Raw genomic sequence first — 25,945 nt, 5'->3', positions numbered from 1 at the left:
ACCGAGAGCAGTCCTGTGTTCTTTCAGCTGGGTCTGACATACCCTCATCTGGGATCCTGAAGCGTTTCATGTCCATTGGGTGTTTAGCAGAATGTCCGGCTAGTAGCTCTATGTGATGAGATGAGACCCCGTCTATCTGTCTCAGGGTTTTTTATACCCGAGGCAGGTAAGCTATTTTTAGAATTACCCAGTGTCCTTCAGTACACCCTCACAGCCTCTCCCTATCTACATTCAAAGTCAACAAACTGCTTCTAGAATATAAACAAACATCAGATAAGCACACACTACGTTACATGGTATATCATTGTGCAAATGAGTCTTCTTGACCCACCAGAATCCACACTTAAATCCACAAGCCAAATATACAAACAAAATGTCAATTCCTCCAGGCCTGCAAAAACATAGCCGTCTGGGCAATTAAGATATACTCTGGCTTCTTCACATGCTGTAACCAAATTTTGAGACAACTCCATTATTACAGATGCAATAATTCTATACTAATCACAGAAGCTCCTAGCTTCTTCCATAGTTCATAAATATGAATGAACTGCAGGTTAAATGACCTTTCAAGGTCAGAAACTAATTAGCAAAACATGAGAGGGGTTTTACAACTTAAAATTAAATTTGCCCAAAAGCAGATAATGTTATAAAATAATAGATGGAGCTAAATGCTTCTGTTCTATTCCCTATATGGTTCTCGAGAACAGCCGGTACATAGTCTCAACTTGGACTAAAAGTGATGATGTCTCGTTGTTTGGTCACCCATCGCTTTGCGGCGGGGTCAACTGACTGACAAATGGTAAGTTATCACTTCCCAATCCAGCTGAGACCACTCAAGGTGAAGCGATGTGGGAGATGAAATTGTGATATTATAGCAAATCTCTATAATACAGTATATTAGTAAGTGCGATGATAGAACATTTCTAACACAATAGAACACATCTGGGTTTCCATGAGAAAATGACATTGACTTTCTTTTGTCATAGCAGGAAGAGTTGAATAAACAACTTAGTGTTGTAAAACCTTAGTGTAATATTTGCTCTGTTTTCATGTCATTCCTCTATTCCACAACCAGGCCATCGAGGGTTTTGCCTTGACAGTGAAGGAAATTGCTCAGATGCTGCAGGCCTTTGGTACCGAATTGGCTGAGACAGAATTACCAAGCGATGTGTATTCAATTGAGCATATTCTAGCAAATCGCACTGAAAAGTACTGCCAGCTGAAGGTACGTTTAATTGGATTTCATGAAGACAGATTGCTGCAAGACTTGAAGGAGCAGCACTTTTACTTTTACCACTTATGCCGTGCTAGAAAATACGAAAGCTAAGGGTCAAGGGACTGTAACGTCCATTTCTGCATTTCCAGTGTTTTTCTATGATTGTTAGCGCATCTATTTGGTGATCACGGATAACATTTCAGACTTGTCACTATATCAACTATAGCAACTAGGTGTCACTATATCAGTGGTCATAACCATGAATATCTAAGGTTCTGCAATGCCTGCTCATGAGAAAAGAGACATAGTGAATCAGAAAAACAACACTACTTTTCTAATTGGAGATATTTGCTAATATTATTATTATATTATTATTACACCTAATACATATTGAGATAGGATTTTGGAGATGGGAATACCTCTTTAAGGATAAAATGTTCATGTGACTGTGGAGAAGGGGATGTCTATGGAAGAAGTTTATCTTCTTATCTTCAGCCATACCGCTCACATGTGAACACATGTATTATGAAACATCACTAGCATCCATCCTAGAATGGTTATGGTTAAATCAACAATAATCATCAATAATAAATTATAAAACACTTAAAAACAAGATACTTTGCAATTTTATACCTATTAAAAATCCTCTCCACACAGAAGAATGAAGGGATATTCAATTGTATTGTTTAACCCCTTTCTGACATCTGACGTACTACCCCGTCTGGGTGCCCTGGGCCCGTATGCCCATGGATGGGCTAGGGTTAGGGCTAGGGTTAGGGTTGAGATTAGGGTTAGGGGTGTGTTGGGGTTAGGGTTGCAGTTAGATTTGGGGGGTTTCCACAGTTCAGGCACATCAGGGGCTCTCCGAACTCGATCTCAATTCCAGCCAATTCTGCGTTGAAAAAGTCAAACGGTGCTCCTTCCTTTCCAAGCTCTGCCATGCGCCAAAACAGTGGTTTACCCCCACATATGGGGTATCAGTATACTCAGGACAAGTTGTAGAACAACTTTTGGGGTCCAATTTCTCCTATTACCCTTGGGAAAATAAAAACTTAGGGGCAAAAATCATTTTTGTGGAAAAAAAAATGATTTTTTTATTTTTATGGCTCTACGTTATAAACTTCTGTGAAGCACTTGGGGGTTCAAAATGCTCACCTCACATCTAGATAAGTTCCATGGGGGGACACCCACAGACCATTCCATGAAAGTCTGCATTCCAAAATGTCACTACATCCCTTCCGAGCCCCAACATGTGCCCATACAGTAGTATTCTCCCACATTTGGGGTATCATCATACTCAGGACAAATTGGACAACAACTTTTGGCATCCAATTTCTCCTGATACCCTTGGGAAAATAAAAAAAATTGGGGACTAAAAGATCATGTTTGTGGAAAGAGTATGATTTTTTATATTCACATCCGGGCGTTATAAACTTCTGTGAAGCACTCGGGGGTTCAAAGTGCTCACCACACATCTAGATAAGTTCCTTGGGGGTCTAGTTTCCAAAATGGGGTCACTTGTGGGGGGTGTCCACTGTATAGGCACAACAGGGGCTCTCTAAAATGCGACATGGCGCCCGATCTCAATTCTAGCCAATTTTGCATTGAAAAAGTCAAACGGCGCTCCTTCCCTTCTGAGCTCTGCCATGCTCCCAAACAGTGGTTTAACCCCAGATATGGGGGTATCAACGTACTCAGGACAAATTGCACAATAACTTTTTGCCTCCTGTTTCCCTTGGGAAAATAAAAATTGAGGGTGAAAAGATAATTTTTGTGGAAAAAATATGATTTTTTAATTTTACGGCTGTTCGTTATAAACTTATGTGAAGCCCTTGTGGGTTCAAAGTTCTCACCACACATCTAGATAAGTTCCTTGGGGGGTCTAGTTTCCAAAATGGTGTCATTTGTGGGGGGCTTTCCACTGTTTAGGCACATCAGGGACTCTCCAAATGCGATATGGCGTCAAGCCAATTCTGCATTGAAAAAGTCAAATGGCGCTCATTCCCTTCTGAGCTCTGCCATGCCCCAAACAGTGGTTTACCCCCACATATGGGGAATCGGCGTACTCAGGACAAATTGCAGAATAACTTTTGGGGTCCTGTTTCCCTTGGGAGAATAAAAATTGGGGGTGAAAAGATCATTTTTGTAGAAAAAAATATGATTTTTAATTGTATGGCTGTACGTTATAAACGTCTGTGAAACACTTGGGGGTTCAAAGTTCTCACCACACATCTAGATAAGTTCCATGGGGGGTATAATTTCCAAAATGGGGTCACTTGTGGGGGGTTTCCATTGTTTAGGCACATCAGGGGCTCTCCAAATGCGACATGGCGTCCGATCTCAATTCCAGCCAATTTTGCATTGAAAAAGTCAAACGGCGCTCCTTCCTTTCTGAGCTCTGCCATGCGCCGAAACAGTGGTTCTCCCCCACATATCAGGTATCAGTGTACTCAGGACAAATTGCACAATAACGTTTGCAGTCCAATTTCTCCTGTTACCCTTGGTAAAATAAAAAAAATTGAACCTGAAGTATTTTTTTTTGTGAAAAAGTTAAATGTTCATTTTTTAAACATTCAGAGATGCAGTTTTTAGAATGGTGTCAGTTTTGGGTATTTTCTATCATATAGACTCCTCATGTAAAAATGAGAAATTGCTCGTCAACTTTTAACCCTTATATCTTCCTAACAAAAAAAATTTGGGTTCTAAAATTGTGCTGATGTAAAGTAAACATGTGGGAAATGTTACTTTTTAAGTTTTTCGTGTGCCATATCTCTGTGATTAAAGGGCATAAAAATTCAAAGTTGGAAAATTGCAAAATTTTCAAAATTTTCGCCAAATTTCCTCTTTTTTTTCACAAATAAACTCAAGTTATATCAATGAAATTTTACCACTATCATGAAGTACAATATGTCACGAGAAAACATTGTCAGAATCACCGGGATCCATGGAAGCGTTTCAGAGTTATTACCTCATAAAGGGACAGTGGTCAGAATTGTAAAAATTGGCCCGATCATTATCGTGCAGATCACCCTTGGGGGTAAAGGGGTTAATATTCGCTGTCTAGGTTAACAGCCAATACTGCAGCATGGCCGAGCATGTGCAGCACTTACAAACTTTTTTCGATAGAGCACTGTGAGCACTGATCTAACGCTGGCTAGATTGCCAGAGTGCACGGTGTGGACAACGTTAATGTTCCTGCCATCATCTAAAGTTGCAGCACTGGAGGAGGGCACCTTTCATACCAGCAGAGCTTGCATACATCTGGTCCAAACTTCCAACCTTTAGGAACGCACCGCCCCCTACTCAAACAGGAAGCCAGGAGGCAGAGGAGCAATGCACCCTCAAAAAGAACAGATGAGAGTAACTCTTTAAACACTAGTCATACCAAAAACATCATACTTTCATGATGCCCTTTCATATGGTCCATGACTCCTTAGAGGAAGTTACTAAGGTAAGTGTCAAGTGACCATGTAGGAAATGTATCACTCATGTTCAGTAAACTGTATAAAATTCAAAATGTCCTCTATTTCTTCATACTAACCACCCAATTATTTATTTAATTCTGCACATTTTATTACCATATTCCCACATAGCACAAAGTACAATAAATGTATCACTTCTATTTTCAGAAGGACATTACTTCAGTAACACAAGAAGGAGGTTTACTTCTCAACAGTTTTGAAAAACCAAGCACAAGTTTAGTTACGGAGCAGGAAACCTGTGAAAAACATGGAGATTGGGAAACGGTGAACAGGTAGAAAGCATACAGTTTATGGTAACACACATATGTTTTTTATTGGAGCAATATAACTTGGCCATTTTCCCCACTTTTGAAGACTACAGAGACTGAAAAATACAGAGAGTGTTATATTGGTCTGTATTTGGACTGAATATCAATATGGTCCTGTCTATAAGACCTAATTTTCTATTTTCATAAACTTAATACACATAAGTCTAAGTGCCTATGTGACTGCAGATTGCCGAATAATGACAGCGTCTAATCTGCACACTGTCAAGATTCCCCTCTCTTTTCCTTCTATTCAGAAAAGCAGATTAGAGTTTAGTTGACACATGATCTTAAGTATGCAGATATACAGTGGGTACGGAAAGTATTCAAACCCTTTTAAAATTTTCACTCTTTGCTTCATTGCAGCCATTTGGTAAATTCAAAAAAGTTCATTTTTTTTCTCATTAATGTGCACTCTGCACCCCATCTTGCCTGAAAGAAAAACAGAAATGTCGAATTTTGTGCAAACTTATTAAAAAAGAAAAACTGAAATATCACATGGTCATATGTATTCAGACCCTTTGCTCAGTATTGACTAGAAGCACCCTTTTGAGCTAGTACAGCCATGAGTCTTCTTGGGAATGATGCAATAAGTTTTTCACACCTGGATTTGGGGATCTTCTGCCATTCTCCCTTGCAGATTCTCTCCACTTCCGTCAGGTTGGATGGTGAACGTTGGTGGACAGCCATTTTCAGGTCTCTCCATAGATGCTCAATTGGGTTTAGTGCAGGACTTTGACTGGGCCAGTCAAGAATGGTCACAGAGTTGTTCTGAAGCCACTCCTTTGTTATTTTAGCTGTGTGCTTAGGGTCATTGTCTTGTTGGAAGGTGAACCTTTGGCCAAGTTTGAGGTCCAGAGCACTCTGGAAGAGGTTTTCATCCAGGATATCTCTGTACTAGGTTGCATTCATGTTTCCTTCAATTGCAACCAGTTGTCCTGTCTCTGCAGCTGAAAAACATCCCATAGCATGATGCTGCCACCACCATGTTTCACTGTTGGGATTGTAGTGGGCAGGTGATAAGCAGTGAATGGTTTTCACCACACATACCGCTTAGAATTATCACCAAAAAGTTCTATCTTCATCTCATCAGACCAGAGAATCTTATTTCTCATAGTCTGGGAGTCCTTCATGTGTTTTTTAGCAAACTCTATGCGGGCTTTCATATGTCTTGCACTGAGGAGAGGCTTCCTTTGGGTCACTCTACCATAAAGGCCCGACTGGTGGAGGTCTGCAGTGATAGTTGACTTTGTAGAACTTTCTCCCATCTCACTACTACATCTGTGGAGCTCAGCCACAGTGATCTTGGGGTTCTTCTTTACCTCTCTCACCAAGGCTCTTCCCCCACGATTGCTCAATTTGGCTGGATGACCAGGTCTTGGAAGAATTCTGGTGTTCCCAAACTTCTTCCATTTAAGGATTATGGAGGCCACTGTGCTCTTAGGAACCTTGACTACTGCAAAAATTATTTTGTAACCTTGGCTGGATCTGTGTCTTGCCACAGTACAGTCTCTGAGCTCCTTGGCCAGTTCCTTTGACCTCATGATTCGTATTTGGTCTGACATGCACTGTGAGCTGTGAGGTCTTATATAGACAGGTGTGTGCCTTTACAAATCAAGACCTATCAGTTTAAATAAACACAGCTGGACTCCAATGAAGGAGTAAAACCATCACAAATAAATGGACAGCATGTGACTTAAATATGAGTGTTTGAGCAAAGGGTCTGAATACTTATGACCATGTGATATTTCAGTTTTTCTTTTTTAATAAATTTGCAAAAATTTCTACATTTCTGTTTTTTCAGTCAAGTAGGGGTGCAGAGTGCACATTAACCCCTTCCTGACATCCGACGTACTATCCCGTCCACGGTACCCGGGCCCGTACGACCGTGGACGGGATAGTACGTCTACCGCGATCAGCGGCTCCCACGTGGTGAGCGCCGCTGATCGTGGCCGGGTGTCAGCTGATTATCACAGCTGACACCCGGCACTATGTGTCAGGGGCGGTCACGGACCGCCCCCGACACGTTAACCCCTTGTACCGGGAGTTAAAGGGAAGCATCGGCAGGGAGGGGGCTCCCTCCGTGCTTCCCTGAGCCCCCCACGGCAGCGCAATGTGCAGCGCTGCTGCTGGGGGCTCCTATCCTCCAGGCCCCCGAATCCAAGATGGCGACGGGGGCCTTCGGGGACCTGAGGAAGCTGGCTTCCTCAGTGCCTGCAAAGCGCAGGCAAGAGGAAGTCTTCTTCAATGCCTGTGACAGATTGCTGATCTGTCACAGTGATCTGTGATGTGACAGATCAGCTATCTGTCACAGGACAGTGATGTCCCACCTGGGACTATGTAGTAAAGTAAAAAAAAAATAAAAAAAAAATGTAAAAATAAATTAAAAAAAATCGCCAAATAAATTAGAAAAAAAAAAAAAATATTCCCTCAATAAATCCATTTTTTGGAAATAATAAAAAAAAACAATAAAAGTACACATATTAGGTATCGCCGCGTCCATAATGACCCGCCCTATAAAACTGTCCCATTAGTTAACCCTTTTAGCGAACCCCTTAAAAAATAAAAATAAAAAACGAAGCAAAAAATAATGATTTATTATCATACTGCCAAACAAAAAGTGTAATAACGCGCGATCAAAAAGACGCATATAAATATCCATGGTACCGCTGAAAACATCATCTTGTCCCGCAAAAAACGAGCCGCCACACAGCATCATCAGCAAAAAAATAAAAAAGTTATAGCTCACAGAATAAAGCGATGCAAAAATAATTATTTTTTATATAAAATAGTTTTCATTGCATAAAACCGACAAAAACATAAAAAAACGACCTAAATAAGGTATCGCTGTAACCGTACTGACCCGAAGAATAAAACCGCTTTATCAATTTTACCGCACGCGGAACGGTGTAAACGCACCCCCCCAAAAGAAATTCATGAAACGCTGGTTTTTGTTCATTCTGCGTCCCAAAAATAGGAATAAAAAGCGATCAAAAAATGTCACGTGCCCGAAAATGGTACCAATAAAAACGTCAACTCGTCCCACAAAAAATAAGACCTCACATGACTCAGTGGGTCAAAATACGGAAAAATTATAGCTCTCAAAATGTGGTGATGCAAAAACTATTTTACAATAAAAAGCGTCTTTTAGCGTGTGACAGCCGCCAAACATAAAAACCGCTATAAATAGTAAGTCAAACCCCCCGTTATCACCCCCTTAGTTAGGGAAAAATAATAGAACTAAAAAAAAGTATTTATCTCCATTTTCCCGTTAGGGTAAGGCTGTGTGCACACGCTGCGGATTAGGTGCGGATTCATCCGCGCGGATTTTGTAAAATCCGCAGGTTAAACCGCAGGTCAAAAGACCTGTGGTTTTACCTGCGGATTGCTCTGCGGTTTTGTCCTGCGGTTTTTCATCTCCTCAATAGAGGAGATGGCAAACCGCAGGAGAATCCGCAGAAAGAATTGACATGTCAATTCTTTCTGCGGATTGAAAACCGCAGATAATCCGCGCGGAAAATTTAGCACCGTCTGCACTGCGGTTTTTGATTCCCATAGGGAATCATGGTACTGTACACCGCAGCAGAAACTGCTGCGGGTCCGCAGCAGCCAAAACCGCTGCGGAACCGCTGCAAAATCCGCAGCGTGTGCACACAGCCTTAGGGTTAGGGCTAGGGTTAGGGCTACGGTTAGGGCTAGGGTTAGGGTTAGGGCTAGGGTTAGGGCTAGGGTTAGGGCTAGGGTTAGGGCTCAGATTAGGGTTAGGGGTGTGTTGGGGTTAGGGTTGGAGTTATAATTGGGGGTTTCCACTGTTTGGGCACATCAGGGGCTCTCCAAATGCAACATGGCGTCTGATCTCAATTCCAGCCAATTCTGAGTTGAAAAAGTCAAATGGTGCTCCTTCCCTTCCAATCTCTGCCATGCGCCCAAACAGTGTTTTACCCCCACATGTAGGGTATCAGCCTACTCAGGACAAATTGCAAAACAATTTTTGGGGTCCAATTTCTCCTGTTACCCTTAGGAAAATAAAAAATTGGGGGCAAAAATATCATTTTTGTGGAAAAAAATGATTTTTTTATTTTCACGTCCAAGTGTTATAAACTTCTGTGAAGCACTTGGGGGTTCAAAGTGCTCACCACACATCTAGATAAGTTCCGTGGGGGGTCTAGTGTCCAAAATGGGGTCACTTGTGGGGAGTTTCAATAGTTTAGGTACATCAGGGGCTCTCCAAACGCACATGACACCCGCAGACCATTCCATCAAAGTCTGCATTACAAAACGTCACTGCTTCCCTTCCGAGCACCGACGTGTGTCCATACAGTAGTTTTCTCCCACATATGGGGTGTCAGCGTACTCAGGCCAAATTGGACAACAACGGGGGGCGTGGCCTGGACTGCAATGGAGTAAGAGGTGCAGCCCGAGAGCTCCTGATACAGCCTTTCTAAATCAACATCCATCAACCAGGAAAGACCCATCCTGACCAATTCTACATTGAAAGAATACTCAACGGCTATCACAGACCTACTTTGAAACCCCCATTGATTGTAATTCAGGAGAAATTAGAACTGCAAGGCCTGACCTCATTTCTGAGGCCTACTGAGGCCTACTAGGCCTACCGGTCCTATCTCTACCAAGACTGTCCCCTCCAAGATTATCCGTGGACTAATCTATCCCCACAGAATTCCCTGACGGGTGCCTTTCACAGAAGGGCTCATCTAGCCCAGGAAAAACTATTATAGCCCCTGTCTCCCTGTTCCTGTCGGCCCACCTCTCCGGCCCGCACCGCGGCTCCTTCAAGTTACGTCGCAGCAAAGAACAGAGAAAGAGGGGCCCCGGTGCTTCCTGAGAAGGTGCCGGTACTCAAATTTACTCCTACTACTATCCCCGGTAAGAACCGCTGCGGCCGTTTCTTTTATTACATTGCCGCCTCAGCCAAACGAGTTTCCTTCCTACTGCGCATGTGCAACAGCCCCACACCCGGGCTGATAACTCCAAGGCGACAGGGACAATAGCGGCAACCGGAGTACTGTTATTAATTCCTCCACAACCTCCGCTGACTTCGAAAAACCCCGTGGCCCCTACCCGCACTCAAAAACATTTCCTCCTACTAACCGGGACCCCCCACTGACCATCGGGAGTGAGGAGGAAATAAGGAGAATCTGCTGCCACGGCTAGGAGGCTAATTATACAAGCCAGCGCACAGGCGCATTAGCCACAACCCCACCTGTCATCCCCGTCTGCCGCGGGTAATTGTAATAAAAAGGAGGCTAAAACATTACCGCTCCCAACTCCTTCAGATCCCGGGGGATCCTTCCCTCCTCGCTGGACATCAGTGGAGAGCCACCCGGGTTGTCTGCAGCCTCCAGTGTCCCGACATCAGAGCGGAGTTCACCGCTGACTAAGAGATACCTCAGTGCACAGGCGCGCACACTCCTTACGCCAATTGCGTAGCTTACGTTACCCGGCTGCGCAAAAAACGTAGCTTAGGAAAAAAAAAAAAAAAAAAAAAAAATGAGCCAGAATAAATCAAATAATGTTAAACAAACCAAAATTCCGGCCCCCTCGGCCTCCTTATCCCCTAAAGGGGGTGGAGACAAGGGGGGCAAATCTCATCCGGCCTCGGACAAAGTCAACACGATCAGCCCCACTAGATCCAGGACCCCACATAAAATCGCTCCCAATATGGACACTTCTGTCTCCACAAAAAGAAGGAACCCAGGAGCCCGAAACGAGAGATTCGCACCTCTAATCGACCATAAAGAAGACTCCGATAATGATTCATGGGCCTCATCTCCGAATTCCAGCCCAGCAAAATCCAAACCAAAACTGGACTCCCTTGACAAAGCAAACCTTGACTCTATTGAGCTATATATGACCTCCTTGGCTGAAAAAATAAATAATAATCTCAAAATTACCCTGGAAGCCACCCTCGAATCTCAAATGAAAATCTTCCAATCTACATTTGAATCTTTTAACAAAAAATTAGAAACCCTCGAATCCAGGATTGTCACAGTAGAAAAGAAATCCGAGGAGTCAACTAACGAGAGTCACCAAATCAGAACAGAGATCACCCAATTGAAACACAAGCTGGCAGACCTAGAAGATCGCAGCAGAAGAAACAATATAAAAATAAGAGGGATTCCAGAATCCGTTACCTCTTCCAAACTAGAAGACTATGTCCAAAAAGTCTTCAAAAAAATCGAACCGACTCTCTCAACCCATGATACTATCATTGACAGAATACACAGACTACCAAAACCGGCTCACCTACCTAAAGACACCCCAAGAGACACAATCCTTCGAATCCATTTTTTCCACACCAAAGAACGAATCCAAAATAACATCAGAGATAATGGAGGCTTCCCAGACCCATATTCCCATCTCAAGATCTTCACAGACCTCTCAAAGCACACCATAGAAGGAAGAAAAGCTTTTCAAGATATCACCATTCCCTTGAGAGACAATAATATTCAATACAAATGGGGCTTCCCCCTTAAACTCCTGGTCCTCCACAATGGCAAAACCACAGTCCTTTCCTCCATAGAAGAAGGCCACAGATTTTTGAAATCAATGAACATCAAGCCCAGGAACAGACCAGCTTCATCCCAAGACTTCAAGACTCCGACCTGATCACCCGAGCGGTCTTAACCACCACAAGACTTTTTTCTTTCTTCCTCTTATTTAGTAGGCCACACAGTATTTACCTTTTGGGCCACTAATTTTGTCATCATCATTTAAATTGCAAAGATGGACTGCAGATTCTTTTTTCCTGTCAAGTGCCCTACTTGGCTGGGATGTTGGTTTATTCCTTTTAAAGGTTGTTTTCGGGATTTTCTCCCATGGACTTTCCACAGAGTTAGAGAAGAGTTTGCCTAGGCAACCTTCTCCTGGTGGTCCCCCCCTGAGTTGAGCAGAGTTCGTCGCAGAAATCTGCTCCTGTTGGTCCATATAAGATAATTCTGACCAAATTTGCTACAAATTTGTCTAATTTGTCTTGTTTTTTCCATTATATTGTGTTTCAGTTGCAGCCAATTCAACCTCAACTTTATCCATCCGTGCCTAAACTTCTTCGTCAGCCACAACCCAACCGAGTTTAACAGCATCACAGGTACCTTCACAACCACAAAACACCACTCTGACAATGAAAATAAACCTGGCCACGTACAACGTCAGGGGTTTGAACAGCCCTAGGAAGCGCCATGTAATACATTACGAGGCCAACAGGCTGGGCTCCGATGTTGTATGTCTTCAGGAAACGAAATTTAAAAGAGAGGCCCACCCCAACTTTTCCCACAAAAACTTTCCCCACATATATGAATCTTCGGGAGTTAAAAAAAAGGCAGGAGTTCTTACTATGATAAAAAATTCCATCAACTTTAAATTCATAGAAGAACTAAGAGATGAGAAAGGCCATTACCACATTCTAGTTTGCAATATCAATAACTCAACTGTCACTATTGTGAACGTCTATGTCCCCACCACAGGTCAAACCAGATTCTTAAACAAACTTCTAAAGAAAATCAACCTAATAAAAAAGGGTCCTTTAATATTCGCGGGAGATTTTAACATGGTCCCAAACGGAAAACTGGATTCCTCAGCCCCCAATAGACACAAGGCAGAATCACTAAACAACTGGATATATCACAATGAATTCTTCGACACATTTCGTTCCATAAACACGACTTCAATTGAGTACACTTACTTTTCAGATGTCCATCACACTGCTTCTCGTATTGACCTAATTTTAACCGATGTCTTTTCACTCCCCAAATTTACTTCCATTTCTATCCGCCCTAAAACGATCTCTGATCACGCTCCAGTAGTAGCTACATTCACCCTCGGCCCTGCTACCAACCAACAATTTTTATGGAAGTGTAACTCTTCTTTAATTAATATCCCACATTATAATGCAGAGATTACTACAGCCCTCCTAAATTACTTCAAAGAGAACAATACTGAACTTTCTAACTCTTTTACCCTGTGGAATGCCCACAAAGCTGTTCTAAGAGGCATCCTAATTAGAATATCCTCGAGACACAAAAGGGCAAATAGAGAGAAAATAACAGATCTCCAGAATCAAATCAAAACTAAAGAATCAATGATAACTGACAACACAAATTCGGGTTCAGTTGTACGTTCGGAACTCCTCAAATTACGACAAGAGCTTAAAGCCCTGATATTCTCGTTCCATGACTCAGCAGTTAAAAACAACCGCTTTAGACTATATCAAAATCTAAATCGTCCATCGCGTTACATGACTAACATCTTGAAAAACCATAGACGGAAAAACAGAATCGACACCATTCTTTCCCCTAAAGCTATCCCTCTGTCCCACCCACAAGATATTGCTAACTCCTTTGCCACATTTTACGAAAATCTCTACAATATCAATCAAAACTCACCCCTCCCCCATCCTAATCCTCTAGATATCATTTCTTTTCTGGCCAAAATTAACCTCCCGAAACTAGATGAGGATGACAGATCTTTTCTGTCATCCCCCTTTTCCGAAAAAGAAACTCTAGAAGCCATAAAACACCTCAAATCCTTCAAGGCCCCTGGCCCCGACGGATTTACGAATAATTGCTATAAAACTTTTGCCGAAATCCTCACTCCTCACTTGACGAAAATCTTTAACACAGCCTCTACTGTGGGTTACTTCCCTAAGGAAATGCTTGAGGCCACCCTAATCCTTATTCCCAAACCCAATTCAGATACCACTCTTATGAAAAATTTTAGGCCAATTTCGCTAATAAACACAGATATCAAACTTTATGCAAAACTACTATCAAACAGACTGAATTCCATACTCCCCAAACTGATCAATAAAGATCAAATCGGGTTCATAATCAATAGACAATCTACAGACGGCACCAGAAGATTGATCAATCTTATAAAACTCATCAATACACACAAAACCAAATCCGTCATAGCTTCTCTTGACGCCGAAAAGGCTTTCGACAGATTAAATTGGGATTACCTCTTCGCCACCCTACATAAATTTGGCTTTCACCATGAACTAATTACGAGCATTAGAGCATTATACACCGACCCAACGGCCAAAATATATGTTAATAACCACCTTTCAAAAGTTTTCCAAATATCCAACGGCACCAGACAAGGATGCCCACTTTCCCCTCTTCTCTTTGCCCTAGCAATTGAACCCCTAGCTCAATCTATTAGAGACAACCCAGATATCCAAGGCATCAAAGTAGGGGATAAAGAATATAAAATTTGCCTTTTCGCTGACGACATTATTCTCACTTTATCAAACCCAATTAAATCAATTGTTAGAGTCCAAGAACTTCTGCAGAAGTTTTCGGACATCTCCCATTTCAAAATCAACATAACAAAATCCAAAATGCTAGCATTTAATCTGGACAACACTCTAACCAACTCTATTAGTTGCTCATGCCCATGGAGCTGGACTACAGATTACATCACATATTTGGGAATCAAATTCACAAATAAAGTCCCTTCCCTCATACCTCTAAATTTAAAATCCCTCACAGAGTCCATCTCTAAAGACCTAAACACATACGGGGAGAAAAACCTCTCCTGGTGGGGTAAAATTATAATTTTTAAAGCCTATATCCTCCCCAAAATAATCTATTTCTTTAGATCTCTCCCTCTACCCATTTCCACCTCTGCCCTTACCAATCTTCAACTCATGACCAACAATTTCGTTTGGAACGGAAAAAAAGCCAGAATTGCGAAAAATGTTTTATATGGCAACAGGAGATTTGGAGGAGCTGGCCTTCCAAATATTTCGGCCTACTACTCCGCATTCCTCGTCAAAAACAGTCTCCACTGGTGGTCAACCGTGGATCCTCCGGCATGGGCCGACATTAAAAAGGCTCTAAACAACAACAGATCTCCTTCTTTTCTCGTTCTGGAATCCATCCTTCTTAAAAAGGTTCTCTCCACTACTCATCCAATCTTTCAAGCTACCCTGGAAGCTTGGAGACTCCTAGCTAAACAAAAAAATAGCGTCAAGAATACTGCCCCATTAGGGTCTCTATCTCTCGTTGTTATAGCGTCTCTTTTTGAGTCAGATCTACCCTCAATCTGGTCTGACCACGGTATCAAAAAATTCAGAGACATTTACGGACACAACTACATCTATCCCTTTAGCGATTTGAAAAATAAGTTCAATATCCCATCATCATCATTTCTTGACTATATTCAACTAAAAGAAATAGCAACCAAACTTAAAAAGAAAGACGCAAAACCCTCTGAGCCTTTCTCCAATCTCATTAATAACATAAACCACTGCCTTCTCTGGAAGATTTCATATATTTATATGTGGCTCAATAAGTGCCACGAATTTACCAAAACAAATAATATAATCAAGTGGGAGACGGAACTTGGGATAAATCCAGGAATAGAGGACTGGGAACAGGCATGCTCCTCCTCCATGTCCGCCACGTTATCCATGTCTCTCTTGGAAACCCACCAGAAAATTATTTCACGTTGGTACTACACACCAGCCAGACTAGCCAAGATATACCCTGAGATCTCCCCATTGTGCTGGAGAGGATGTGGACATCACGGGAATCTTTTTCACATATTTTGGCACTGCCCAGTGATCAAACCTCTCTGGAGAAATATTTCTCTCCTAATAAACTCCCTTCTTCAAAAACCCATCACCCTCTCTCCCCAATTGGCCTTGTTTTCTATTACCTCACAAGAATCACTCCAAACACTTTCACCTCTAATAATTCTCATCCTCCTTATTACCAAAAGCTCCATAGCTTTTAATTGGAAAAGACAGGATATTCCAACAATTGAAGATATAAAGGAAAAAATCTCCTTACACAAATCTTTCGAACTAAAACTAGCCACTATTAATGATAATATTAGCCTCTTCACTAGAGTTGAGCGATACCGTCCGATACTTCAAAGTATCGTATCGGATGGTATCGGCCGATCTTTAAAAAAAGTATCGGTATCGCCGATTCCGATACCGGAAGTCCCATTCAAGTCTATGGGACTTCCGGTATCGGAATAAGAAAAACCCTTTCCTGCCCTTGTACAGCCTCTCTGGGGTCTGTACGGGCCTTTCGGGGGGCTGTGCCGGCCTGCCAGGGGGTCTGTGCAGGCTCCGGTGGTCTGTGCCGGCCTGCCGGTGGTCTGTGCAGGCTCCGGGGGGCTGTGCCGGCCTGCCGGGGGGCTGTGCCGGCTCCGGGGGGCTGTGCCGGCCTGCCGGGGGGCTGTGCCGGCCTGCCGGGGGGCTGTGCAGGCTCCGGGGGTCTGTGCAGGCATCGTCCGATGGCACTACAAGTCCCATCGGGCGATGCCTGCTACCATGACAGTGATTGACACATTAGCCAATGATGGGACAGTAGTAGTCCCATCATCCGGCTAATGTGTTAAATGTAAAAAAAAAAAAAAAAAAAAAAATTACATGCTACATACATACAACGTGCATACTACATACATGCTACATTCATACTACATACTACATACATGCTACATACATACTACATATATACTACATGCATGCTACATACATACCACATACATACTACATACATACTACATATATACTACATGCATGCTACATACATACTACATGCTACATACATACCACATACATACTACATATATACTACATGCATGCTACATACATACTACATGCTACATACATACCACATATATACTACATACATACTACATATATACTGCATGCTACATACATACTACATATATACTACATGCATGCTACATACATACTACATGCTACATACATACCACATACATACTACATACATACTACATACATACTACATACATACTACATGCTACATACATACTACATATATACTACATTCATGCTACATACATACTACATATATACTACATTCATGCTACATACATACTACATATATACTACATGCATGCTACATACATACTACATGCATGCTACATACATACTACATACATACTACATGCTACATACATACCACATATATACTACATACATACAATACATTCATACAATACATACATAGACATACAGTACATATAACATAGAGTAACATACTTACCAATACTTGTCACATTGTTCCCCGAAGCCATTGTCGTCTACGGAATAAATATTAACATAACAAACCACAAAAATACTCACCCACGATCCGAAGCAGTCCACGAGTGTGTCCCACGACGATCTTGGGTAGAGAACTGCAGCATCAGATGATGCTGCCGTTCTCTACGGGCTGCAGGAATCCAATGACGGAAGGTAGGTATCCTTCCGCACTGTATTCCTCCGCCACTTAAAAAAAAAAAGTCCCTAGTCTCACTTTATGCCATTGCTGTGTGGGAAATTCCCACACAGCAATGGCATAAAGTGAGACTAGGGACTTTTTTTTTTTAAGTGGCGGAGGAATACAGTGCGGAAGGATACCTACCTTCCGTCATTGGATTCCTGCAGCCCGTAGAGAACGGCAGCATCATCTGATGCTGCAGTTCTCTACCCAAGATCGTCGTGGGACACACTCGTGGACTGCTTCGGATCGTGGGTGAGTATTTTTGTGGTTTGTTATGTTAATATTTATTCCGTAGACGACAATGGCTTCGGGGAACAATGTGACAAGTATTGGTAAGTATGTTACTCTATGTTATATGTACTGTATGTCTATGTATGTATTGTATGAATGTATTGTATGTATGTAGTATATATGTGGTATGTATGTAGCATGTAGTATGTATGTAGTATGTATGTAGCATGCATGTAGCATGTAGTATGTATGTAGCATGCATGTAGTATATATGTAGTATGTATGTAGCATGCAGTATATATGTAGTATGTATGTAGTATATATGTGGTATGTATGTAGCATGTAGTATGTATGTAGCATGCATGTAGTATATATGTAGTATGTATGTAGCATGTAGTATGTATGTGGTATGTATGTAGCATGTAGTATGTATGTAGCATGTAGTATGTATGTAGCATGTAGTATGTATGTAGCATGCAGTATATATGTAGTATGTATGTAGTATATATGTGGTATGTATGTAGCATGTAGTATGTATGTAGCATGCATGTAGTATATATGTAGTATGTATGTAGCATGTAGTATGTATGTGGTATGTATGTAGCATGTAGTATGTATGTAGCATGCATGTAGTATATATGTAGTATGTATGTAGCATGCAGTATATATGTAGTATGTATGTAGTATATATGTGGTATGTATGTAGCATGTAGTATGTATGTAGCATGCATGTAGTATATATGTAGTATGTATGTGGTATGTATGTAGCATGTAGTATGTATGTAGCATGCATGTAGTATATATGTAGTATGTATGTAGTATGTATGTAGTATGTATGTAGCATGCAGTATGTATGTAGTATGTATGTAGTATATATGTAGTATGTATGTAGCATGTATGTAGTATATATGTAGTATGTATGTAGCATGTATGTAGTATGTATGTAGTATATATGTAGTATGTATGTAGCATGTAGTATGTATGTAGCATGCATGTAGTATGTATGTAGTATTTTTTTTTTTTTTTTTTAACATTTAACACATTAGCCGGATGATGGGACTACTACTGTCCCATCATTGGCTAATGTGTCAATCACTGTCATGGTAGCAGGCATCGCCCGATGGGACTTGTAGTCCCATCGGACGATGCTTGCACAGACCCCCGGACATCAGCACAGCCCCCCGGCAGGCCGGCACAGCCCCCCGGCAGGCCGGTACAGACCCCCACAGGGTGCACAGACCACCGGCAGGCCGGCACAGCCCCCCGGCAGGCCGGTACAGACCCCGGGCAGTCCACACAGCCCCCCGGCAGGCCGGCACAGCCCCCCCGGCAGGCCGGCAGAGACCCCCGGAAGGCCCGAAATGACGGCGCATCATGATGCGCACACACCGCGCATCATGATGACGTCAGGCCGTCAATCAACTGAACTTCCGATTCCGATGCCGAATTCCGATATTGAAAAAATATCGGAAGTCGGTATCGGAATTCCGATACAGCAAGTATCGGCCGATACCCGATACTTGCGGTATCGGAATGCTCAACACTACTCTTCACTCATAAATGGCACAGATGGATTACATTATTTCCTACAAGCTAATTTTATAGCAATTGCTGCACTGATATTTTGTTGTTTGTTCTTTGCTCCAGAGACAATCTGGCTTGTATTAAACATATTATTATAGCATGGTTATGGTTATAAAATAACCTAGTCAATTATATCTCACAAATATTGTTATATTAATAAAAACCTGTTCGGACCAACTGGTCCTTCCCCCCTTTCTTCCCTTCCCTCCCCATTCCTCCCACCCTCCCCCTGAGACCTTCCTCACTATTGTAAAACTCTCAATAAAATTGGTTTGAAAACAAATTGGACAACAACTTTTGGGGGTCCAATTTCTCCTGTTACCCTTGGGAAAATGAAAAAATTGGGGACTAATTGATCATGTTTCTGGAAAAAATACGATTTTTTTATTTTCATGCCCTGGCATTATAAACTTCAGTGAAGCCCTTGGGGGTTCAAAGTGCTCACCACACATCTAGATAAGTTCCGTGGGGGGTCTAGTGTCCAAAATGGGGTCACTTGTGGGGAGTTTCAATAGTTTATGTACATCAGGGGCTCTCCAAACGCACATGACACCCGCAGACCATTCCATCAAAGTCTGCATTCCAAAACGTCACTGCTTCCCTTCCGAGCCCCGACGTGTGTCCATACAGTAGTTTTCTCCCACATATGGGGTGTCAGCGTACTCAGGCCAAATTGGACAACAACTTTTGGGGGTTCAATTTCTCCTGTTACCCTTGGGAAAATGAAAAAATTGGGGACTAATTGATCATGTTTCTGGAAAAAATACGATTTTTTTTATTTTCATGCCCTGGCATTATAAACTTCAGTGAAGCCCTTGGGGGTTCAAAGTGCTCACCTCACATCTAGATAAGTTCCTTAGTGGGTCTAGTTTTCTAAATGGGGTCATTTGTGGGGGGTTTCCACTGTTTAGGTACATTAGGGGCTCTCCAAAGGCAACATGACACCCGCAGACCATTCCATCAAAGTCTGCATTCCAAAACGTCACTACTTCCCTTCCGAGCCCCGACGTGTGCCCATACAGTAGTTTTCTCCCACATATGGGGTATCAGCATACTCAGGACAAATTGGACAACAACTTTTGGGGTCCAATTTCTCCTGGTACCCTTGGTAAACTTCTGTGAAGAACTGGGGGGGGTCAAAGTGCTCACCACACATCTAGATAAGTTCCTTAGGGGGTCTAGTTTCCAAAATGGTGTCATTTGTGGGGGGTTTCCACTGTTTTGGTACATCAGGAGTTTTCCAAACGCGACATGGTGTCCGATCTCAATTCCAGCCAAAAACGTCAAATGGCGCTGCTTCCCTTCCGAGCTCTGCCATGCGCCCAAATAGTGGTTTACCCCCACATGTGGGGTATCAGCGTACTCAGAACAAATTGCACAATAACTTTTACGGTCCTGTTATCCTTGGAAAAATAAGAATTGAGGGTGAAAAGATCATTTTTGTGGAAAAAATATGATTTTTTAATTGTATGGCCTTATGTTATAAACTTCTGTGAAGCCCATGGGGGTTCAAAGTTCTCACCACACATCTAGATAAGTTCCTTAGGGGGTCTAGTTTCCAAAATGGTGTCATTTGTGGGGGGTTTCCACTGTTTTGGTACATCAGGGGTTTTCCAAACGCGACATGGTGTCCGATCTCAATTCCAGCCAAAAACGTCAAATGGCGCTGCTTCCCTTCCGAGCTCTGCCATGCGCCCAAATAGTGGTTTACCCCCACATGTGGGGTATCAGCGTACTCAGGACAAATTGCACAATAACTTTTAGGGTCTTGTTACCCTTGGAAAAATAAGAATTGAGGGTGAAAAGATCATTTTTGTGGAAAAAATATGATTTTTTAATTGTATGGCTTTATGTTATAAACTTCTGTGAAGCCCATGGGGGTTCAAAGTTCTCACCACACATCTAGATAAGTTCCTTAGGGGGTCTAGTTTCCAAAATGGTGTCATTTGTGGGGGGTTTCCACTGTTTTGGTACATCAGGGGTTTTCCAAACGCGACATGGTGTCCGATCTCAATTCCAGCCAAAAACGTCAAATGGCACTGCTTCCCTTCCGAGCTCTGCCATGCGCCCAAATAGTGGTTTACCCCCACATGTAGGGTATCAATGTACTCAGGACAAATTGCACAATAACTTTTAGGGTCCTGTTACCCATGGGAAAATAAAAATTGGGGTGAAAAGATCATTTTTGTGGAAAAAATATGATTTTTTAATTGTACCGCTGTACGTTATAAACTTCTGTAAAGCCCTTGTGGGTTCAAAGTTCTCACCACATATCTAGATAAGTTCCTTGGGGGGTCTAGTTTCCAAAATGGGGTCACTTGTAGGGGGTTTCCACTGTTTAGGTACATCAGGGACTCTCCAAACGTGACATGGCGTCCGATCTGAATTCCAGCCAATTTTGCATTGAAAAAGTCAAACGGCGCTCCTTCCATTCTGAGCTCTGCCATGTGCCGAAACAGTCGTTCCCCCCCACAAATCAGGTATCAGCGTACTCAGGACAAATTGCACAATAACTTTTGCAGTTCAATTTCTCCTGTTACCCTTGGTAAAATAAAAAAAATTGAACCTGAAGTATTTTTTTTGTGAAAAAAAGTTAGATGTTCATTTCTTTTTAAATATTCAAAAAAATTCCTGTGACGCACCTAATGGGTTAATAAACTTCTTGAATGTGGTTTTGAGCACCTTAAGGGGTTCAGTTTTTAGAATGGTGTCACTTTTGGGTATTTTCTATCATATAGACCCCTCAAAGTGGCTTCAAATGTGATGTGGTCCTAAAAATAAAATGGTGTTGTAAAAATGAGAAATCGCTGGTCAACTTTTAACCCTTATAACTTCCTAACAAAAAAAATTTTGGTTCCAAAATTGTGCTGATGTAAAGTAAACATGTGGGAAATGTTACTTATCAAGTTTTTTGTGTGCCGTATCTCTGTGATTTAAGGGCATAAAAATTCAAAGTTGGAAAATTGCGAAATTTTCAAAATTTTTGCCAAATTTCCATTTTTTTCACAAATAAACGCAAGTTATTTGAATTAAATTTTACCACTAACATGAAGTACAATATGTCACGAGAAAACAATGTCAGAATCACCGGGATCAATGGAAGCGTTCCAGAGTTATGACCTCATAAAGGTACAGTGGTCAGAATTGTAAAAATTGGCCCGGTCATGAACGTGCAAACCACCCTTGGGGGTGAAGGGGTTAATGAGAAAAATTCAACTTTTTTGAATTTACCAAATGGCTGCATTGAAACAAAGAGAGAAAAATGTAAAAGGGTCTAAATACTTTCCGTACCCACTGTACACTTGTCTTCACTTGGTTGTCCAAGTATACTGGAAATACAGGGGAATCCTGACCGTGTGCACATTGCACACTGTCACGATTCTGCAAACTGCAATCACTTTTAGAGCAGTCCTCAAAAGTCCAACTCCAGTCCTCAAGGCCCACCAACAGATCATGTTTTCAGGATTTCCTTTGTATTGCTCAGGTAATAATTGCTTCGCCTGTGCAATACAAAGGAAATCCTGAAAGCATGATCTGTTGGTGGGCCTTGAGGACTGGAGTTGGGGAACCCTGACTTAGAGTCACTGCATAAATTATCTCCTGAGCCTAGAAAACCACTTTAAATATCTTACTACACAGCGGCCACAGTGCTTTTATACTTACTTCTTTATTTCAGTATTGGCAAAAACTGTAAAATAAAATGCCATTTAAAAAAACCCACAAAAGTAAAATGAATCCTATTTACTGTACAGTGGTCAAAAAATGAATTTCCTTATTTGTACAAGTTGTGCATAAAGAAAGATATTCTACTTCTTTTTTAACAGCTGATGGAGGGATTGTTTTTAAATAAAAAAGTGTTACTTACGACTCTGAATCCGCCATGCTCCAGCAATGCCGCTTCATTGGTTTCCATTGGGGCTGGAAGTAATGACATTGTGTCCTTTCAGTTTTCTGACCACTGACTTCCTACAGGGTCAGGTGACTGAATGGATGGGTTGTCAACACTTCCTGTGAGATGAACAGCCCTCTAAGGGCCATTGCAGGTTGGCAGAATATTATCTTTCATATATATATATATATATATATATATATATATATATATATAGTATATACACAGTGGATTTGGTGCTTTATTTTAGAAGAAAAGAGCACTGGCACAAAAAGGATAAAGCAAAAGGAGTCTGGCGTCTGTCAGTCCAAACTGACAGTATAAACCAAGCATACTCACTTGTAGGAGATCAAGCCCCTTATAAAAATCCCACCTATATCGTTCTAAAGCCTTTATTCTGAAAAATCAGATATTCTAATTATGCTGCCTGGTAAGTCCTGGGTGTGGCCAAGAGACTTACGGAACCATTTTGCCCACTATTTCTGTATTTCCCCGCCTCCCTCATTAGTGATTGACCGCAATGGCTTCTCTAGGGCAAACACTGCCTGCAGGGAAACATAAGACAAGCATACTGTCAATCCACAGTGAGGGGCGTCCATGCAAAAGCAGTGGGTGGAACGGTGCATGGAGCCTCTTGGCCACACCAGGGGTGCACTGAGTCCCCTATTCAGCTTCTTTGATTAATCTTCAGTTTCTGCAGAATAATAAAGCCAGGGTCACACGACTGTAGATTCTCTCTTCTGAGAGAATAGGGTCAATTATGCTAATGACACTCTGATCAAACTCTGATCCAAGTGTGCTCAGAGTGTTAGCATAGCATGATCCAATTCTCTCGGATGAGAGAACAATAGCACAGGTGAGTTGAAAATGGAGAACAAAATTTCTCCATCCTCTCCATTCTGTGAGTTCCTGGATATCGGATTGCACTCAGATGTCATCGAAGTGCAGTCCGATGTTTTCCATGCTCCCCTAGACTTCTTTTTGTGCATTTGAATGGGTGAGTGGCATCCAATTTGAAACTGAAATCGCAGCATGCTGCAATTTTTCTTTTTACGGACAGATTCTGTCATTCCAAAAATTGGTCATCAACAGTGTCCCACTGAATATCAGTGATAGAAATTCAGATAACGCTCGTCCGATGTATATGGCGGTGTGAGCGAGCCCTAAAGGTGTGAATGTCATAGGAACAATACGTGCTACAAAGCTCTGTACTTGGAGATTACGGTCAGTTTGGTCTTACATACATACTGCCTTTACTATCTTATTTAGCAGAGATGTGTGGATGCAACTATAACAAGTGAGCATTCACTTTAAATATTGCACTCGCGTTTCTACTATGAGAATATACTATGTGATATTGGAAAGGTCTTGTGGTGGCATCCAATACGCTGCTCTGGGAGCTATGAACTAGTCACAAGTCTCTGTTTTAAAGGTTGCTGGCACAGTTACATGAAATGGAAAGCGCTTTCGATGGCTTTTGGGAGAAACACCAGCTAAAAATGGAGCAATATTTAGAACTGCTCAAATTTGAACAGCATTTCCAAGAGGTACAGTATAAGTGACCATAATACGTTATCGGATTACTCAATGAAATGTCACATATCGTATTATTATTGGAATAAGGTTTTACCCCGCTGAAACCTAATTTTCAAATCCAAGCCACCTTAGTTTGACATCTCAGAGTCACCCAGTTGTATACTCACCTCTCCATACTTAGTCCATTATTTTCCTTCTGTAGTTTATTTCACAGTAGACCACCAAAAAGAGATTCATTTCTTACAATTGACAGTCCTCAGTAGTTGATACCTTTTAATGGCTAACTGAAAAGATGGTAATACATTGCAAGCTTTCGAGACTACTCAGGTCTCTTCATCAGACATAGACTAATAAAAAATCTGAAGTCACATATTTATGCACAAGAGAGCACAGAAATAATGCAATAGATAAGACAAGTGATGTGAAGCAGAACTATCATTATGGGAGAGAGATAGACAGTTGTAATAAATATTGGAACAGTTCATAGATAAGGAGTGTGAAAGTTTTATTGTCCTCTGATTAGGGTCTGGTTCTGTGTTTTGTTGTGACAATAAAACTTTCACGCTCCTTATCTATGAACTGTTCCAATATTTAAGTTTATCCCTCTCCCATAATGACAGTTCTCCTTCACATCACTTGTCTTATCTATTGCGTTATTTATGTGCTGTCTTGTTTATAAATATGTGACTCTTCAGATTTTATATTAGTCTAGCCTGATGAAGAGACCTGAGTAGTCTGGAAAGCTTGCAATGTGTTACCATCTTTTCAGTTAGCCATTAAAAAGTATCAACTACTAAGGAATCTCAATTCTGAATATTCTTCTATCCACTGGCTAACACGGTGCAAAGATGTATCTTTCCTGTATCATTTCTTACACTCACTTACCTAAAATACTTATAATAACCTATCAACCACCAGCTACAGTTGGAGCCAACAAACATCGTCAAAGTTGTAACTGACACATTATCCTCAATAAATATCAAACACATTTCCAATAAAAAATATACACTATTTATTCACATATACTGTATATACTAGTGAATAAACGTGATAAATACGAGCAATAACCCCCCAAGACAGTAAAAGAATGAAATGCCTCAAAAACAGCAGGAAGCCCCCCTCCTGCACAACTGGAGCACCTTGGGCCCACCAGAGAAAATTATTCTTGGGACTCACTATGTAGCTACATAGGCATAAATACAAGACCACCAACTGTGCGATATAACACGCCAATATCAGGGTATGATATAAAGTAGTACACTTCTTAATGTTATAGAAAGAGCTGGTGACACATTTTGATGCAAACTCAATGATAAATGTCCCCTCATGTGTATTAACCACTAAACCAATGTTTATAGCACCAGTGTGGTAGATGCGATTTTATGACATCTCATCTGTACGCTGAGAAAATCCTCGGTGTGAATTGACCGATGTAG

General features: G+C 41.6%; 1 protein-coding gene across 4 annotated transcripts in view; it reads left to right on the top strand.

The window, feature by feature from the left end:
* Window positions 1–25,945, top strand: part of MCF2 (MCF.2 cell line derived transforming sequence) — a 251,763-nt gene that overhangs the window by 153,206 nt on the left and 72,612 nt on the right. For all 4 annotated transcript variants that reach the window (XM_073543572.1, XM_073543571.1, XM_073543574.1 and 1 more), the window contains 3 exons: window positions 1,076–1,225; window positions 4,846–4,970; window positions 24,406–24,520. In XM_073543572.1, the coding sequence (XP_073399673.1) occupies window positions 1,076–1,225; window positions 4,846–4,970; window positions 24,406–24,520 (390 nt within the window). The remainder of the gene's footprint in view (window positions 1–1,075; window positions 1,226–4,845; window positions 4,971–24,405; window positions 24,521–25,945) is intronic.

Source organism: Dendrobates tinctorius, unplaced genomic scaffold (assembly GCF_039654945.1).
Source record: "Dendrobates tinctorius isolate UK_male_01 unplaced genomic scaffold, ASM3965494v1 ptg000133l, whole genome shotgun sequence".
NCBI classification, from domain to species: Eukaryota; Metazoa; Chordata; class Amphibia; order Anura; family Dendrobatidae; genus Dendrobates; species Dendrobates tinctorius.
Note: the sequence above shows the minus strand (reverse complement) of the source record. Positions and strands in the feature narration are given on the sequence as shown.